Source organism: Nyctibius grandis, chromosome 2, assembly GCF_013368605.1.
Source record: "Nyctibius grandis isolate bNycGra1 chromosome 2, bNycGra1.pri, whole genome shotgun sequence".
NCBI classification, from domain to species: domain Eukaryota; kingdom Metazoa; phylum Chordata; class Aves; order Nyctibiiformes; family Nyctibiidae; genus Nyctibius; species Nyctibius grandis.
The window spans coordinates 101,705,692-101,725,001 of NC_090659.1; the positions used below are offsets into that span (position 1 = coordinate 101,705,692).

The 19,310-nt window shown below is 38.8% G+C and overlaps 1 protein-coding gene across 3 annotated transcripts in view; it reads right to left on the bottom strand.

Moving 5' to 3' along the window:
* PDS5B (PDS5 cohesin associated factor B) overlaps positions 1–19,310 on the bottom strand; it is a 128,987-nt gene that overhangs the window by 41,441 nt on the left and 68,236 nt on the right. For all 3 annotated transcript variants that reach the window (XM_068422769.1, XM_068422779.1, XM_068422760.1), the window contains exons 15-22: positions 14,734–14,782; positions 9,445–9,584; positions 9,252–9,367; positions 7,399–7,504; positions 4,826–4,986; positions 4,076–4,199; positions 3,159–3,317; positions 2,287–2,355 (exon numbers count right to left, since the gene is read on the bottom strand). In XM_068422769.1, coding sequence (XP_068278870.1) covers positions 2,287–2,355; positions 3,159–3,317; positions 4,076–4,199; positions 4,826–4,986; positions 7,399–7,504; positions 9,252–9,367; positions 9,445–9,584; positions 14,734–14,782 — 924 coding nt within the window. The remainder of the gene's footprint in view (positions 1–2,286; positions 2,356–3,158; positions 3,318–4,075; positions 4,200–4,825; positions 4,987–7,398; positions 7,505–9,251; positions 9,368–9,444; positions 9,585–14,733; positions 14,783–19,310) is intronic.

The window sequence follows — 19,310 nt, forward strand, 5'->3', positions numbered from 1 at the left end:
TTACATAAACTGTCAGTAGTGAATAAGTATTAATTTTTCAGATTAAAATTAATGATTAAAAATAATCATCAGATAGTTATGTCCTTTTCTCTGATCTAGAGGTTATCATCATGCCTCCGTTGTAAAAGTATAACTGGCTCCCATCCCATATAGTGACCCTAGAAACACCGTCTTCCTACTACACCAACATCATGACAACAGATAGCTCAGGTTCCTACTATTTGCGTTTTCAGAGCCACAAATGCTGCAGGTTTGTGCAGTAGCGAAAAATTAAATAATGCCCATTTAATGCACAGTTAGAGAAACAGGATAAGAAATGTTATATTGCAGTGTACATAGAAGGAAACAAGAAATATCACTGCTGCTACCCAAGTCTCAATCCACTGCATGGTGCACATACGCATTCAGTACTGGTCACTGTCAAGAGAGATTACTGCTTTAGAGCAGACACTCAAGTACCAAGCGTAGGAATTCAAGTCTAACTCATACAATAATTAATCCAATTCATATTTAATGCAGTAGTGAAACATTTCTCTACAGACATCATTTCTTTTAAGGTTTAGCATCCAAAACTAAGGCTAGCCTATAGCAGTCTACACCTGTTAGGCTGGACGATACTAAAATTTTGTCTTCATCAGTCCTTTCCCCTTTCATACTTAAACTTGCTAGTTTTAAGATCCCCATCAGATATATTATACAGTTATGTTACAAAGGGAGAAAGAGGCTTTTAAAACCAGAGTGAAGAAAAATACACTCTCAGAGAGAAATCATTTATAAACTAATTGTGTGGTCTGCAGCATTCATTAAATATAGGCTTCTCAGTGGTAATAAATGGTAATTAAATCTGTAAATCAATTTTCACAATAACCTGTTTTCACTTGCCAATAAATGCGTCTTACAGTTTTCAGGCTTGGCTTCAACTTCAAATTGCCTTAAGATTTTCTATAAGCCAATTCCCTTCCAAACAGCCAACTGTACGAAAAGTTTTATCAACATAAAAGCACATTTTAGAGAGATAATACAGCTTCACAAATCATTAAAAAAAAATAAGAAAAACAGTTAATATTTACTACTTCAAGTTACATGTATAATCATTGAAGTGAAATCATGTCTGTTTTGAACTAGCAGTTCATGAAATCAAAACAAACATGCATTCTTTTAACAGTTTTTGGAGTGTACTGTGTAACTATGGAATTGCACAAATATGAAAAAAATCCTTGCTGTAGTCAAACAAATAAAAAGCTAACACATCAACTCCAAATGCAAGTGAGCATTTCCAGTAATGAGTTCTGTACTAAGCTGGAAACCAAAGTACTTACTAAACCAGCAGAGAAGAAGGTATGCTACAAACAGTTTAACAACTTCAAGAGAGAGGCAAATAACTTTGTAAACCATCAGAGCAACTTTATTCAAAAGGCACTGGAAATTAAGTGACTGCTATAATTAACTTAGAAACAGCATGCTACAAAGTGCATGCATCTTAATGTGAAAGCATAATCTATCCCTCTTCTGAAGGACATTTAAAAGCAAATACAGACATGGGATGTATTTTCCACAGTATAAGGCTATTTCTGATTGAGTGAAAAATTGAGTGATAATATCTATTACCAAGCCCAGAAACTGTAATAATAAACTTACTCCAAAAAAAGAACAAGCTTGAGATGACATTAAGTAAAAAAAAATCCAACAAAACCCCCACCATTTTAAAGTGGGGTTTTTTTGTTAAATCTAGGTTTTTCTCTAATACACATTGTACATAGAGAAAAGCAATGTAACACATTTATTCATTTGAGGAAACTGACAAATCCAAGAAAAATTTTTTCTTTATTCCAAAACAACACTAAGTTTCTTGGAATGTCCTAAAAACTCAAAAGAGAAAGGGAAGACTTTAAACAAAGTCTCTATGATATTTAACTCCTACATTAAAACAGAAGGGAAAAAAAAAATTACTTTAACGTGATAATATCTGGAATACTTAAGTGTTGCACACCAAATCTAGGCCAATAATAAGCTATAACAAAAAAAACAATAAAGTGTATATGTAAATCTATTTACAAAAGTTAAAAAAGCAGATGCTCCCAAGAGCAAATTCTTTTCTTCTGGCAATCAAAAAAAGTGTATTCTGATAAGACCCTCAATTTAAAAACAGTTACTTCTTTTTTACTTTTAGAATGGTGACAAGGAAACAGAGAAAAGCAGTTGATAGCTTTAGGAATCCAAATATTTAACTTTCTTCATTAAGTATTATACACACAATCATAGGAAAATATAGTAAGTGCTACTTACTTTAACAAGCGTTTCAGGAGACACTTCTTCATCTGGGACCCAAAGTTTTGTTGTCTTTTTTCCTGGAAGCTAAACCAAATGGTACATTTTGTTACACTACTGTTACTCTTCAGTGAAACCTGCTGTAATCTCCTCTTTCCTGTTTGCTTTGGAAAACAATACAGCAGCACTCACTGGTTAGCTTTATGCCTTTTCTATTTTATAGAAGTAGCCATTACAGAAGTGAGATACTGTTCTTACCTCACCATTCAAGTATCAGCAAATTTAACAGTGTAAAGGGTCTTTTTGTTGTTGTAGTTACCTGAAAACTACTGCTTTAGTGTGTAATAGACATTGCTTTGAAAATAATTTCCAGTTTCCACATCCAGTAGACTGGAACCTCAAGCACATAGTTTCACACAGTAAATCTTTCCCTAAACAATGGCTGACAATGCACAGGTTATTTTTTTCACTTTATAATCACTGTCAACACAGAAGTATTAGAAAAATTAAAATTCACGGACTTCCATTTAAACAGTGTATTTTAGTTGCAAATGCATCATACTTCCTAAAAACATCACACCTCGCTTGCTCAAGACAAAAGACTTAGTGAGTGAAATCAATAACAACTTTCGCATTTTTAACAAAAGGCAAGTCACGAGTGATTAAATGCTGTGCTATCCAGCTTGTCACTTTTGTAAGGACTACCAAATTAGTACTATCTCCTTTCCTGTACTGTATGTTTTCAACTGAGTCAAAGAGTACATGTGGAAATCCAAAGGCAACCATATACAAAAAGTAGAACCAACAAGGCAAAAATTTTCACAAGTACTTGCTGAATATCATACTACAGGAAAAGCAGAATCTTAATACAAGGTTTTAAAAATACTTACCCTATCATTCATTAGCAAATCTTTAACAATAAAAGTGGCAACCAAAGATTTCAAAGGGGCAGCAAACTGATCAGGTGCTAGCATTGCTATATGGCCAATAGTAACCAACGGCGTAATGAGATGCTCAAAATTGCCTGGATCCAGACTTTTATGCAGTGGCTAGAAAGAGGCAACAAATTCAGGTATTACTGATATAATCTGTGTCTTATTGGAGGGATGGGGGTGAGAGTTCTGCACCAAGTTGTCCATGTCTATTTCTATTTCAGAAATACATTTTTAAAAGAACTATTAACTATTTAGATTTAAAGACACATTCACCAACCCTACAATTCTCCTACAAATCAAAAGAAAAATCAAGAAGAAAGACAAAATGTTTATCACATCTGGGTAGTTCAAAAAGTGGCAGCTCAAGCAGGATCGTTTAGGAAAAAATGGATTAAAAAGCATATTTTCTTGTTGAAGAAGTGGGCATACTACATCTCAAGATGGCAATGGCACTACTTAAAAAGTACATTTGCAGTTATAACTAAAAAATTTATTTAAATAGTCTCTAACATTATTCAGTTTTCCATAATTTCTGTAACCATTTAAATACTTTGGGCCAGTCCCAACAGGGGTGGGGAGTGGTGTATGGTTCCTCTTTCCATACATAGTTGATGGTTCTAGCAGACAGACCAACACTTTGTTTTACTCTATCGTCTCCTAAAACACATAACCCTAAATGTGATGGATCATGGGATACAAAAACACTCTCCACTACTATTTTTCATGCCAAACTGTATGAGAACAAAGGGAAAGGGAAAAAATATATTTTCTAAATTTGATATAACTTGCCATATCAATTGCCACTACATCCCTTAGTTTACATATGCAACATAAAAGATTAATAAAAAGTAAATTAAAAATTTTAATTTTACCTCAAATATCTGTGCAAACTGCGTTTCTTTGCTGGAAAATATTGCATGGATGCAGTGAATAGCATACTTGGCTTGGCGAGGAGGTCCCTTCTTAGCTTTATGATGCAACACTGGAAGCAAAGCACTTTAAAAAAAAAGAACAAGGAGATAAGTACCTTTTCACAAATTGAAAATCTTCCAAAATATCAAACTAGCAAAAAAGTACAGATATATAGAACAGCAGACCTCTGCAAAAGTGCTAATTGTCCTGGTTTTGGCAATTTCTTCAAAGTAAGAAAAAAAAGTGTTATTTACATGGCTTGCAAGTAAAAAAATAAAACCTGGTTTTTGTTGCTAAAATACCATGTGGTAAAACAAACGTTTTATCTACACAAATTACAGTTAAATGCTCTTTTGGTAATATTCTTGTCTACACATACCCATTAAATTGCAAAGAATATTTTTACGTTGTCATATATTTAATTTAGGAAAAAACATAAGTAATTCTGAAGGGCAATGATAAAAATTATAGTAGTACCAGTGACATATCAGCTGTCACTACTTTGGATATATTCATTTCACTTCCATTCTTCAAAAATCACTGCATTTTACAGTTATTCAGTTATAAAGTTATTATACTTTTACCTGAAGTAATACATTCTTGCAAAAGAACGTAGGACAATGCTATAGCACACAAAAGGAAAAACGAGAACTTCCAAAATCCCATATGGTAAAGAACACTACTCAGACAGAGTAACATATACAACTTACGATCGTATATGAGGAAAGTCTTCTTCAATTTTACTTCCTGTATTTTTGAAAATTTGTAATGCAGCTTCTGCCACTTTTTCATCATCCATTTTCAAGCAAGCCAGGAGAGATTCAAAAGTTTCAGCTGAATGAAATGAGATAGGGTGCGTAAATGAAAGTACCTGCCAAAATAAGATGAAAACCATGTTAATATTTTTTAAAGGTCCACTCATGTAGAACATTCCATCAAGAATCATTTTCCACTGCCATACAAGAATACTTATAATATTCTGCCTGGTTTTGTCGTGTGATCCACATTTCTCTTTTTCTGACTTTTTTTAGTACCTCCTAAACTTCTCTGTCTTTATACATGACCTCATCAGTTTTAACTTATTTCTCCAGACTCAATTTCTTCTCCTGTTATTAGCAACATGTACTTCTCAGTGGCTCCATCTACATCAGCAAGTACTGGGTTACAGCAGAAGCAGGTCTTAAGAGAAACACAACTAATGGTAAGTAAGCAATATACACATTTCAGGGGTTTTACTTCAGAGTATTTCTAGACTGACTGAACCCAGTTTAGCCACTGCAACACACCGTGTGCTTCTGAAGTCTATCTCATAATTTTGTTTCTCTAAAAGGAATCCAGCTTATGTGCTCCCAGACCTCATCCTTGTCTGCTAAGTGGAACAACTGGTTGTGCTCTGAAGTGAAGTTCCTACCTCTAAAATAGTAATACAGGCATACCCAATAGGGTCCCTAGTCCCTCTAGCTTTCCACAGAAGCTTACCAGATCCTGCACCTCTTCTTCAGATTCCTCGACTCTGTTTTCAAGTATGACAGTCCTCTCATGTTCAAAAACAAAACAAAACAAAAAAATCCTCATTTGATCCTCCCTGAAAGTTTGCCTTATCTTCATTTTTAAGTGGCTGTTGATTATTAGCCTCTTTCCATATAATGTTCTGACCCATGGCAAAGAAACAATCCTCCAAATCCAGGAACTTCTTCACACATGGTTTTCTATTTTCACCAAGTTACCTTCCTCCCCACTTCATTGTATGGCATTCCCTTTTCTGGACTCCTACATTTGTCCTTTCTGGATTCTTCTCATGATGTACAGACCACTTTCTTCAGGACAATCTTACTCCTCTTCCTTAAATGTGTCACACCAGTTCATATGAATATCTAAATACTGACCTGGGAGCCTTCTTTCAAAAATATAGTCCTTCGTGACATGATTCATTCTTACTCAGATTCATTTTTGTGCTACTGGCTTTTTACACTTTTATCTAAACTTGCACATCTGGCTGAAGAGTCACACGCTCTCAGATGAATCTACCAGGTCCTTAGATGATCTAAGATACTCTGAAAACTTCAGTATGGGAGTCCTTCAGATTTTGAGGCCTCTGAAGTCAACCCACAGCTGCACTACTCCCAACTCTACCACATAACTGAGGTGGTACTATGGCACAAGTATCTTTCTGTGCAAGTACAGACAAAGCTGACACTACATAGTGCTTTTAGCCTAAAGTCTTTAGAGCAACTAATTGAAACAAAAAGCCCTACGTAGTTGCATTTTAAAAGTTTCACGCCTTTAACAGTACTTGTAAATAACACAGTGATCAGCCCTTTTCCTCACAGGAAAAATGGAGGACAGAGCAAGAAATTTCATACAATGTCCCCAGAAATGCATCTTGATGGGGTTTGCTATGTTAACTGAGTCTCAAAGATTACACATCATTGAAATAGATAAGATCCCAATTCATGAGGAACTAAGGGGAACCACAGTATTGTACTGATATACAAGTACAGTTCCAAAAGTAGTATAACTATATCCACAAATTGCTCAATTCACACTCTAATGATCAGAACTCAGCTGCTGATGTCACACACACAACTACTTTTGACTTCCACAAAAACTTCTAAATGATTTATAAGATAACCTTACTTATGTGCCACATAAGATGAGCATAGCGAACAAAACCCAAACCAGTATTCTTCCAGATAGAATCACAGAATGGTTTCGGTTGGAAGGGACCTTAAAGATCATCTAGTTCCAACCCCCCTGCCACAGGCAGGGACACCTTCCACAAGACCAGGTTGCTCAAAGCCCCATCCAACCTGGCCTTAAACACTGCCAGGGAGGGGGAAGCCACAACTTCTCTAGGCAACCTGTTCCAGTGTCTCACCACCCTCACAGGAAAGAATTTCTTCCTAATATCTAATCTAAATCTACCCTCTTTCAGTTTAAAACCATTCCCCCTCATCCTGTCACTATTTGCCCTTGTAAAAAGTCCCTCTCCAGCTTTCCTGTAGGCCCCCTTCAGGTACTGGAAGGCTGCTAGAAGGTCTCCCCGGAGCCTTCTCTTCTCCAGGCTGAAGAGCCCCAACTCTCTCAGCCTCTCTTCATAGGAGAGGTGTTCCAGCCCCCTGATCATCTTCGTGGCCCTCCTCTGGACTCATTCCAACAGCACCATGAAAGGTAGCCAACACACGCTTATGACTAACGATCCAGGACACTAATTAAAAATCTATTTTAACGAAGTTGCTTCAGAAAGTTTCACATGCTCGCTGATCACCAGGAGTATACTTGCCTTAAGCAATTCAAGACCTGCTCTGATTGCCTGGTCAGTAGGTACACCCTCATCTTCATCATCAGCTGTTCCATCTATAGACTTGTTTACTTGCTTGATAAGGGCACTGAAGAGGAAAACAAAACATGGCCTTGTATTTACTGCAATTCCACCATGTATTACTGTTTTCATAAGTTTAAGATATAATCTTATTAAAGGAACTTATTTAAAAGATAAGCTTGTTATAAACAAATATAAAAGTCAACTACATATATAATCTGATTGTCCTCATCTCCTATCTAAACCAAAGCTTATGAAGCATTAAGTTCAAAAAAGTTTACCATCATGAATTAAGAACTACATAAAAATTACTCTGGAAGGATGACCAAAATAAGAAAACAACTTGAGCATTACAAGCAACAAATTCAGGTGAGAATTATGTTGAGGTTACTGGCTGCTATGGATTCTTAATAATTGATGGAAAATAACTGTTTACAATGGTTAGCCTATAACCAAGAGGGGAAAAAAAAAAAACAACACACATTAAACAGCTGTAGTAAGAGCTGATGAAAGACCTATCTCCTGCATATTTCACCTTGACAGTAATGCTTGGTTTTTCCCTACACTGTACCCTAGGAAGGGAAATTGTGATTATCCAAATGATCCTATTAGTGAGTGGTGTAGGCAGCTTCCCTATCAAGAACTGAACAATATTCAGAACATTCCTTCAGTACATCCTCTAAATGATACTTACAGCAATAAAAAATAAATCCCAAAACAAAACAAAAAAACACTCCACAAAAAAAAAGAAAAAAACACCCCCAAAAAAACAACTGGTAACAAACCAAGAGACAGACCTCCTAGTCAGACTTCCCAGACTTCTTTTTTTTTTTCCCTGCCCCTACTTGGACAAAAATGACCATCTATTAAAAACATCAGTCTGAGTCTCAAAAATGAAGCAGAAGTTTAGTGAAATTTTACGAAGATGGGAGAAGACCAATTCTGTGGAAAAACTGAAAATGTGCTTTCTACTACTTTTTTTTTTGCTTGTATACTGTATGGCAGTCAGACAGTCAGTCAGTAGACTGTGATGTGAAATAAACATTACAACTTAGTGCCATGTGAATATTACTTAAAATATACATTTTATATTGCTTCTGTGGATGTGAAAAAATATATATTCAAATTTGAAGTAAAAATCCAGCTACACATGGTACTTAATCCAAGATCAGAAACAGTTTTTTAAGTGAAATCTCAACGGCTCCATTACATTACATACTGAAGGCAGAAACTGAAAAGCTCAAGTACTTAAAAGTCAATTACTATATTTGGAATTGACAGATAAGAATTTACCAGTATTTAGAACTAGTTGTCTCTAATAAGGTACCACATATCTCAAGTACAACTGTAAAATAATCATTTCAGCAATTACTTTTTTCCCCTCCCATAACTTCACTGGCTTAACTCTTCCTTAAAGACTTGATGCCTCATCACAACAATCTTCATTTCCTCAGTTAAATTACTGTTTATGTCACCATAAGCTAATACCGAAAGCTTCAGTGAACAGCCATGGACATAAATTTCTTTTAAAATAAGTCAGTCACAAACCAAAAACTTGGCCCATCAGCAACAGATACATTTTTACTGACAGGTTATCCCGGCCGTGCTAAAGGGCAATTCAATTGTTTCTGTGGCTACATTCTGAACAAGGACACAAAAACCCCTAAGCAAGGGGAAACAGAAGAAAATACTGCAAGTCACCAGGCCTTAAACCACACCCGTCCAATCCAGTACTGCTCATGCTTAAAGGTGAAATAAGAAATCCCGATTTCAAACCCTGTGATCTATGGCCAACAACACACACACAAAAATACCTGATGGATTCAGTATCAATGTGCACAGGAGCAATTCTCTCAAGAAGAAACTTTATCATTTCCAGGAAAGGATTTGTTGGTTGTTTTGGATTGCCCAACTTCTTTGTTATTTCCCTCTGCAATATAAGTTTCAATTAAATTTATAATCAATTCAGTTCCAAAAATATTCACGTATTTTAAGAGCAATTCTTACCACACATCCTTCAGCCTGTTTGCAGGAACATGTTGGGCTAACAAGCATTTCTAACTGACTTCTTATTTTTTCATCATCTTCTAGAACTTGTGTGAACTTTTTCATGAAATCTTGAGCTTTCCCTGGATCAGGAAGGTTTCCTTTAAATAACCAAAAGAAATCACTGTTTATTTTAATAAAAGTATCAGTATTGTAAATTACACAAGTTTGAAATGTCAAACCAAGAACGTTTCTATGTGTGTTTAAGTTAACTACGAAAAGTGAGGGGGGGGAAAAAACCCCACCAAACCAATAAAACACCTTAACATGTGCAGACATATCTATGAGGACATCAATTTCCAAAAATCAGTGTACCCACAGACCTCCTGGCTATTTGCTTTCTTCAGCCTTCACACTCATTTTTTATCAAAGCTAGTTGTTCTTGTTAACAATGTTAACAGCTGAAGTTGACCTCAGAATGCAAAGCCTATACTCCACAGAGAAATGCACTCTGTATATAGATCATCTGATAGGACAAGTGTGAAAAACATCAAAAGGGTATTTTTGCAAATTACTCCTTCACTAAACATGAGCTTTACAACAGCTCGCAACATTTAAAAAAGCTTTTAAAATGCCTTTCTTAAACCACATATTAATTTTGTATTTACATTTCTTATTACAGCAAGACAATTTATAGGCAAAGTATTAGTATGCTATTTAAGATGTTTCATGTTTTTGGTACAGTAGCTGTTAAGCAAAGTTGGCACAGAATATGGTGTAGGACTACAGGATAGTTAGTTCAAAACAAGTTTTACTAAGTGCTTGTTTTGCTGTATTGATGATATTTATTTTTTTAAAAATGTGACCCAGAACAAAAAGAATCAGAAAAATTACAAACTGCCCTCCTTGCCTACCTTGCCTCCACAGGTGCCTCTGAGCAATAGATATGAAGCCCTAGTGGAATACAGCCGGTCCAATGGGGATGTGGTGGAGAGGCAACCTATATCAGAGGTCCCACCACAGTCAGAAAAACCTGACAGGCGTATAGCTACCTCCTCCACAAGGAAGAAGAGAAGAGTTTTAGTGGTTGGAGACTCCTTCCTAAAGGGATCTGAGGGCCCAATATGCAGAGCTGACCCCCATCACAGGGAGGTCTGCAGCCTGCCTGGAGCCCGAATCAGGGATATCACCAGGCAACTCCCCAACCTGGTGAAGGCCACAGACTACTACCCTCTGCTGATCTTCCAGACAGGTGGGGAAGAAGCTGCATCCCATAGTCTGAAGGGGATGAAGAAAGACTACAAGGCCCTAGGACGGTTGGTGAAAGAGTCTGGGGCGCAAGTTGTTTTCTCCTCCTTCCTTCCATTTTCAGGTGATGACGTGGGATGGAATAGTAGGATTCTCTCTATTAACGCCTGGCTACGAGACTGGTGCTACAGGCAGGGCTTTGGGTTCTTTGATAATGGCTGGTTTTATAAGACACCAGGCGTGACTGTAATACATGGGCAAGGTTTATGTCGTAGGGGCAAAAGGGTTCTGGGACAGGAATTAGCAGGGCTCATTCGGAGAGCTTTAAACTAGATTTGAAGGGGGATGGGGCAGTAGCTGGGCTTGCACCACTGGGGCAACGCTCTAGTGTTGAGGTAGACCAGGAGGCCCCCCATCCCCCTGGGCTGAAATCGGTGTGCTCAGCTCGCTCCCTGAAATGCCTGTACACCAATGCACGCAGCATGGGGAATAAACAGGAGGAGTTAGAAATCCGTGTTCGGTCGGGGGGCTATGATCTAGTGGCAATTACAGAGACTTGGTGGGACGCCTCACATGACTGGAATGTGGTCATGGATGGCTATGTCCTGTTCAGGAAAGACAGGCCACTAAGGAGAGGTGGTGGAGTTGCTCTTTATGTGAGTGAGCAGCTAGAATGTATTGAGTTCTGTCCAGGGGCGGATCAGGAGCGAGTTGAGAGTTTGTGGGTGCGAATTAAGGGGCAGGCTGGCAGGGGTGATACTGTTGTGGGTGTCTATTACAGGCCACCGGATCAGGATGAGGACGGTGATGAGGCCTTCTACAGGCAGCTGAGAGCAGTCTCGCAATTACAGGGCCTGGTTGTCATGGGGGATTTCAACTACCCTGATATTTGCTGGGAGGCCTACTCAGCCAGCCATTCTCAGTCCAGGAGGTTCCTCCAGTGCGTTGATGATAACTTTCTGATGCAAATGGTGGATGAGCCAACTAGGAGAGGAACGCTGCTGGATCTGATCCTCACTAACAAGGAGGGTCTGGTTGAAGAGGTGAATGTTGAGGGCAGCCTTGGTTGTAGTGACCATGAGATGGTTGAGTTCAGGATCTCATGTGGCAGGAACAGAATAGCTAGCAGAATCACAACCCTGAACTTCAGGAGGGCCAACTTTGGCCTTTTCAAGCAATTGCTAGGGGAAATCCCATGGGACAGGGTACTAGAAGGTAAGGGGGCCCAAGATAGTTGGTTAGCATTCAAGGACTGCTTCTTCCGAGCTCAAGATCAGAGCATCCCAACAGGTAGGAAGTCAAGGAAGGGTACCAGGAGACCTGCATGGTTGAACAGGGAACTGCTGGGCAAACTCAAGTGGAAGAAGAGGGTGTACAGATCATGGAAGGAGGGGCTGGCCACTTGGGAGGAATATAAGTCTGTTGTCAGAGGATGTAGGGAGGCAACTAGGAAAGCTAAGGCCTCCTTGGAATTAAACCTTGCAAGAGAGGTCAAGGACAACAGAAAGGGCTTCTTCAAATACATTGCAGGTAAAGCCAACACTAGAGGCAATGTAGGCCCACTGATGAATGAGGTGGGAGCCCTGGAGACAGAGGATAAAAAGAAGGCGGAGTTACTGAATTCTTTGCCTCTGTCTATACTGCTGGAGGCTGTTCTGAGGAGCCCCGGACCCCTGAGGCCTCAGAAGAAGTCAGGATAGAGGAGGAATCTGTCTTGGTTGATGAGGGCTGGGTCAGGGACCAATTAAGCAACCTGGACGTCCATAAATCCATGGGCCCTGATGGGATGCACCCGCGGGTGCTGAGGGAGCTGGCAGAAGTCATTGCTAGGCCACTCTCCATCATCTTTGCTAAGTCGTGGGCAACAGGAGAGGTGCCTGAGGACTGGAGAAAAGCGAATGTCACTCCAGTCTTCAAAAAGGGCAAGAAGGAGGACCCGGGTAACTATAGACCGGTCAGCCTCACCTCCATCCCCGGAAAGGTGATGGAACAACTTGTTCTTGGTGCTGTCTCTAGGCACATCAAGGATAGGGGGATCATTAGGGGCACTCAGCATGGCTTCACCAAGGGGAAGTCATGCTTAACCAACTTGATAGCCTTTTATGAGGATGTTACCCGGTGGATAGATGATGGTAAAGCTGTGGATGTGGTCTATCTCGATTTCAGTAAAGCGTTTGACACGGTCTCCCACAGCATCCTCGCAGCTAAACTGGGGAAGTGTGGTCTGGATGATTGGGTAGTGAGGTGGATTGTGAACTGGCTGAAGGAAAGAAGCCAGAGAGTGGTGGTCAATGGGACAGAGTCCAGTTGGAGGTCTGTGTCTAGCGGAGTCCCGCAAGGGTCGGTTCTGGGACCAGTTCTATTCAATATATTCATTAATGACTTGGATGAGGGATTAGAGTGCACTGTCAGCAAGTTTGCTGATGACACAAAACTGGGAGGAGTGGCTGACGCGCCGGAAGGCTGCGCAGCCATTCAGAGGGACCTGGACAGGCTGGAGAGTTGGGCGGGGAGAAATTTAATGAAATATAACAAGGGCAAGTATAGAGTCCTGCATCTGGGCAAGAACAACCCCATGTACCAGTACAAGTTGGGGGCAGACCTGTTGGAGACCAGCGTAGGGGAAAGGGACTTGGGGGTCCTAGTGGACAACAGGATGACCATGAGCCAGCAGTGTGCCCTTGTGGCCAAGAAGGCCAATGGCATCCTGGGGTGTATTAGAAGGGGTGTGGTTAGCAGGTCAAGAGAGGTTCTCCTCCCCCTCCACTCTGTCCTGGTGAGGCTTGGTGAGTATTGTGTCCAGTTCTGGGCCCCTCAGTTCAAGAAGGACAGGGAACTGCTAGAGAGAGTCCAGCGCAGAGCCACGAAGATGATTAAGGGAGTGGAACATCTCCCTTATGAGGAGAGGCTGAGGGAGCTGGGTCTCTTTAGCTTGGAGAAGAGGAGACTGAGGGGTGACCTCATTAATGTTTATAAATATGTAAAGGGCAAGTGTCAAGAGGATGGAGCCAGGCTCTTCTCAGTGACATCCATTGACAGGACAAGGGGCAATGGGTGCAAGCTGGAACACAGGAGGTTCCACATAAATATGAGGAAAAACTTCTTTACGGTGAGGGTGACTGAACACTGGAACAGGCTGCCCAGAGAGGTTGTGGAGTCTCCTTCTCTGGAGACATTCAAAACCCGCCTGGACGCGTTCCTGTGTGATATGGTCTAGGCAATCCTGCCCCGGCAGGGGGATTGGACTAGATGATCTTTCGAGGTCCCTTCCAATCCCTAACATTCTGTGATTCTGTGATTCTGTGATCAACTTTTATAATATTATAAACAAAAGGGAAAAAAGGATTTGGAACATGGCCAACCAAGTAGCAAGATTCAGCTTTTCCTCCACATTTTTTCAAAAACGTACATACCCTTAAGTACTATCTTTTTTTGCCAGAACAGTTGGCATTTTTTTTAAAAAGGTTGATTTAAAAACAAAATTTCAGATTTGTAAAGTAAGTTTTTCTTCTTTGTACTGTTTTTAATGCTATTGGCATGGTAGGCCGAGGGGAACAAGAAGTGTTGCTTTGGGTTTTTTTCTTTGCCAAGAATTCAGATTACGCAGAAGTTCTTCAGTTTCCAAACTGCCTTCCCTGCTACTGAAACCCAAACTCTTGCATTCTCCCAACAGCACTTACAATATCAACACCTCAAAGGCAGGTAAGTTAGTAGATAGTTTAGTAGGTTAGTTAACATTAGTTAATATATATTCTATAATAAATGCTGAAGCAGACACTAACTGCCTAGATCATCCAGATTTTAAATTAGTCCAGAACAGATGTAGCCAAAATGTCATGTGATAATCTTCATGACTGGAGACTTTTTACAGTAAGGAAATAATTCTGCTTACAGTTGTCTTAATTCTTTAAAGCATATTGTTAAATCATGTTTATCATGATTTGTTACATTTTATCTGTTACAAAAATTCTTTTTAAGCTTATCTCAAATGATTTTTAAAGCAAGAAAGTGTCATATTCCAAGTGTCATTTTTAGACAGTGTAAACACTTCAACTGACTTACTTGTTATGACCATCACTTTTGAGAATATAGCTTTACTGCTGGCATCTGTCTGCAAGTCACAAAAGAAAAATGGATTATGTTAAAAATTTTACATTATATATTTCCTCTTGAATACTGAGTGAGAAAAATTCCATAACGTGTTATCAACGAGCCAGCATCCATCATTTTGCTAACACATCAGTGTGTTAGAAATCAAAAGCACCACTGCAAAGTTAATGCTAGACATTAACAGGAAATAAAAGGTAGATCATGCTTACAGTATCACTCTGTCTCACATATACTTATGTAAAATATTTTTATTGCTTTTCAATCTACTATATAACTTCAGAACAGCACAAATGGGTTATTTCTGTAACTGTTTTCCATCTAAAGCCTCTGTTTTTAAATATAAAACAAACACCAAGCATTAAATTCACTTTATCTTCTTGTTCAGATATTGATCCTAAGTAGTCTTGGCAGCAGTCCCCACCTTATTGTAAAGAAAAGAGCAAGTCAGTAATAAGACAATTGCTACCCCTGTTCAGCCCAACAGGGAAGGCAGACGATAGCAGTGTGACTGTGACAGTAACAATCAGGGAACACGACAACAACAAAAAAATGAAAACATAACTGCATTTCAGGATATCTGTGAAGCTTAGATTTCAGTGAAACTGTTGCTGATATAAAGTCGTCCAGCAGCACCTTACAAGCAAAGTTACATAGACCAGACTTTTTGTCTCATTTATTTTCCATTTGTCAGTAATTCTTCTTGTACAGGATTTCAAATTCCACATGCAAAGTCCACCTTAAGAGTTAGTTGTGACACTGAGTAAATGGAAGAGGAAAGAATACAACAAATTTCACAGCCAGGTAAAACTACACAGCAAGTACATTTTCTTTGTGAGATTATATTTCTAACAAATAAGTGATGTTTCTACAACATATCACCTACTACTGAAGGTAGACAAACTAGTTCCCAAGACACTTTCTCCCCACTTTTAGCTGTAATCTACAGTATTCTACAGACTAGGAAGTTTTATGGAATTACACTGAAGCTTGAAATATTAAGGAATTATCAGTAAAAATTATAAAGGGAATCCTTAACTTATAAAGGCAATCCTTAACTGTACAGTGAAGATAACACCCTAATCATCTTCAGAAAAGTGTTCTAAGGTGGACAACAGAAGAAAAAAAAATTAAATCTTTCATTGCTATATATTAAGTGTTGTTAAACAACTCTGAAATTTTCATAAGTAAAGTGAAACTTGGAACCTGAAAGAAAATTCAAGCTTACAGCAATGTTGTCAAAAGCATATAGACCCATCAGCTTCCAAACCACAAAGGAAGCTGCTCTTTTGCCATTGAGTTCTGACAGATCAACTTCAGCGACATAACTTACAAAGTCTTCTAAACTTCATAAATGCATGTAAATAGCATCAATGATGGGTACAACTATCAAATTATATTCTTCTGAGAAAAGATTTAAATAGGAACACAACCACATTTCATGAGCTTTCACTGAAAAGTATTTAAATTTAAAAAGAACAGTGTTTAGCCACCACCATTGCTAGAATTGTCTTTAGAGCTCCCTTTATAACAGACAAAAGTGACAGCAGACAAGCCAAAAAATTACGAACAAGAAAACAACGTTAAATCAGCTCAGAAAGGAGGCTCACCTTAGAAGAAAAAACTCTTCTTACCAAAGTACTTAACACGAGGCAAATGAAAACCTACAGTGGGCCTTTTTGTCAGGTTCGTACCAGGAAAGAGCTGCTAAGAGGTAGTGTTGCAAGACACCAACATTTTTTTATAAAAGTCTTAGAATTATTATGGAGCAGACAGGAAAAACTTCAAGATAGCGGTCAAGGTCTTGTTCAGGCACATTTATATCTCTTTGCTTTTTATCAATGAAATCTGCATATAGATCTTGAATAAGGTTCAAACAAGGCATATCAGCTTTGGAGATAACAAAATTACAAATTATTACAATAACCTTGGCTAACACAGGGAAGCATCTACTTCCAGGAGTAGTATCCCTCAACTTTTCAGAGTAAATGTCTGTTCTGCAGTTGACTAGGTACTATGAAAGAAAATAGGATTTTGAGTTCTAACATATTTGCACAGGTCTTTTGTCATTAAAAAAAAGGAAATTAATTAGCAAATTTGTGAAAAATGTGGCACTGTTTGAGAATAGTGACAACCTCAGAAAGATCAGAGTATAACAAAAATATAGCCTGAGATTAAGGCAAGCAATGTTTTTAGTGAACATCCTCTCTATCTTGTCACATGGACACTTGGCACATAGTTCTAGCCATTAAGTATTTCTGCAGAACTTTCCATCACTTTTTAGTGTCAGAAGAATGTGGTCTTTTTCAGGGCTTTTGGCTGTCACAGTTGAACAGGTATGTTCAGACAAGAAATGAAAAAAACCAAATCAAATCTGGTTTACAGGATTCAAATAACAATGTCAACAGATAAAGAATCTCCATATTTGCATGTCTTGCAACCCAGAAGAAAAATACCAAAACTGTACTGTGGAGTTTCTTTGGTTCTGACTGGTTTTGCCTTCTAATACTGGCTAAGTCTTCAAAATACTAGCTAAAGCTCCCATTAAAACAGACCTTAAGTTGAGCTAACTACTAATCATTGAACCAAATACAGAATAACGTGAGTCAGAAGTCTCCTTTTAACTTTCAGTAGTATAACTCCACTGAATAATGACAGATTGAAGAAGATCAAGAAACAATTCTTTTTAGAAGATCTACTGCAGCACTTTATCTACATTATCTTGCATTCATGAGATGGAAGCATCAGAACAGCTGCATACCTGCAGCAAATGAAGCTTATATTCTAATGCAGACAAACAAGCATTCACCCACTTTTCTGCATGTGAACAGACAAGTTTATGTATTTTATTTAACTGTATACCATTGCTGTAGGAGAAAACAAGAGGAACTGTGATTTATGCTTTCGCTCTTCAGGAAAGTAACTCATCTTAAAGGTAAGTTTGATGTCTATTCTGTCTCAGATTAGGACAAATTATGATCAACAACAATTGAAAGTTTCTTAACACACTTCAGTCTCCTCAATAGTGCTTACACTGGGGAGAGCCTGAAGAGGAAAAAAGGAGAACACCTGAAGAGTTTCACTAGACAGCAAAAAGGTTTTCTAAGATGAGAAAAACAGTGGACTGGAAAGTTCAAAGACTTATAATCACAGAATAATGTAGGTTGGAAGCGACAACTGTAGGTAACCTGGTTGAACAGCATACTCAAAGCCGGGGCAACTTAGATCAGGTTTCGCTCCAGGTTCGCTCACCTAGTTGCATGTTAAATATTTACAAGGATGTAGATTTCACCACCTCTCTGGGCTACCTGTTCCTGTATTTGATCACCCTAACTGCAATTTTTTTTCCTTACTACCTAATCAAAGTTTCCTTGTGGCAACTTCTGTACACTGCTTCTTGTCCTATTCCTCTTCATCTCTGAGAGCTCCCACAATGCCTACATTTGCCACAGGGACAACATCCACAGGATAACATATCAACAATTAAGCTATAATGATTAGGTGAAGAAATTAGACTGAAATGAAAAAGCACATATGGTAACACCAAGTCATATTCTAAAAGCTTACTAGTTCATTTAAGTTTTGTTTCCTGAAAGAAAACAAAGTTTCTACAGCTCTGAATGGCTAATGTATATTTGTCTCAAGACTACTGCTGCCTTGGACTGTATGCCCCTTCATTTCATGAAAATGCACTCGTCTTAAACACAATGATTTAATTATATGAACTAATTATCAATTTGGGGGGAAAAAAAAAAACCCAAACTATACAAGGAGCATCACAAAAATAAAAGTTTTCGTAAAAATAGCTAGGATCTGCATTGGGCATAACAGGCGGGGTTTGGGGTAGCAAAGGGCTGCTGGGGTGACCTGTGCAGGAAGAGGTCAGGGACTGCCCTGTGCCACGTCAAAGCCACTCAAGCCAGCCCTGTAACCAACAAACCAACCCACCAAAACTTCAACCAGTCAGAGGAGCCTATGGTGCCTCTGAGAAAACATATTTAAGAGAGGAGACACAGGGAAAAGTATGACCCTAAAGGCACTGTGGCTGGTGGAGGAACCCACATTGAAGCAGTGGGTAAGAAATGAGGCACAGCAAAAGGAAAGGAACCACAATGCCCCGACCCCCACCTCCTGTGCTGCCATTGCCTCACCGAAGGGACTGAGCATAGCGTGCGGTGAGGGGCCTGGAGGGAGCGAAGCAGGGAAGATAGGCATCCAAAGGGGAACTGAAGGCTGTTTCTCTAAGTGCTTATTTGTTCACTTTTATTTCTCAATACCAGAATCAATAATTAAAAGTTTCTGTTGATTGTCAATAAACTAAATTAAGTAAAATTCCCTGACTCAAAACCATTTTGTTGCCCACAACAGCATCTCAGACTATCACAAGCCCCCTAAATTCTTCCATGCAGTCCTGTTACTCAGAAGGATATTCACATGTAGAGAATTAGCACTTAATAGCGAAAGATAGGATGAAAGCCACATGGACAAATGCAAAAACGTCAACAGTATACACTGTTTTGAATGTGATGCTT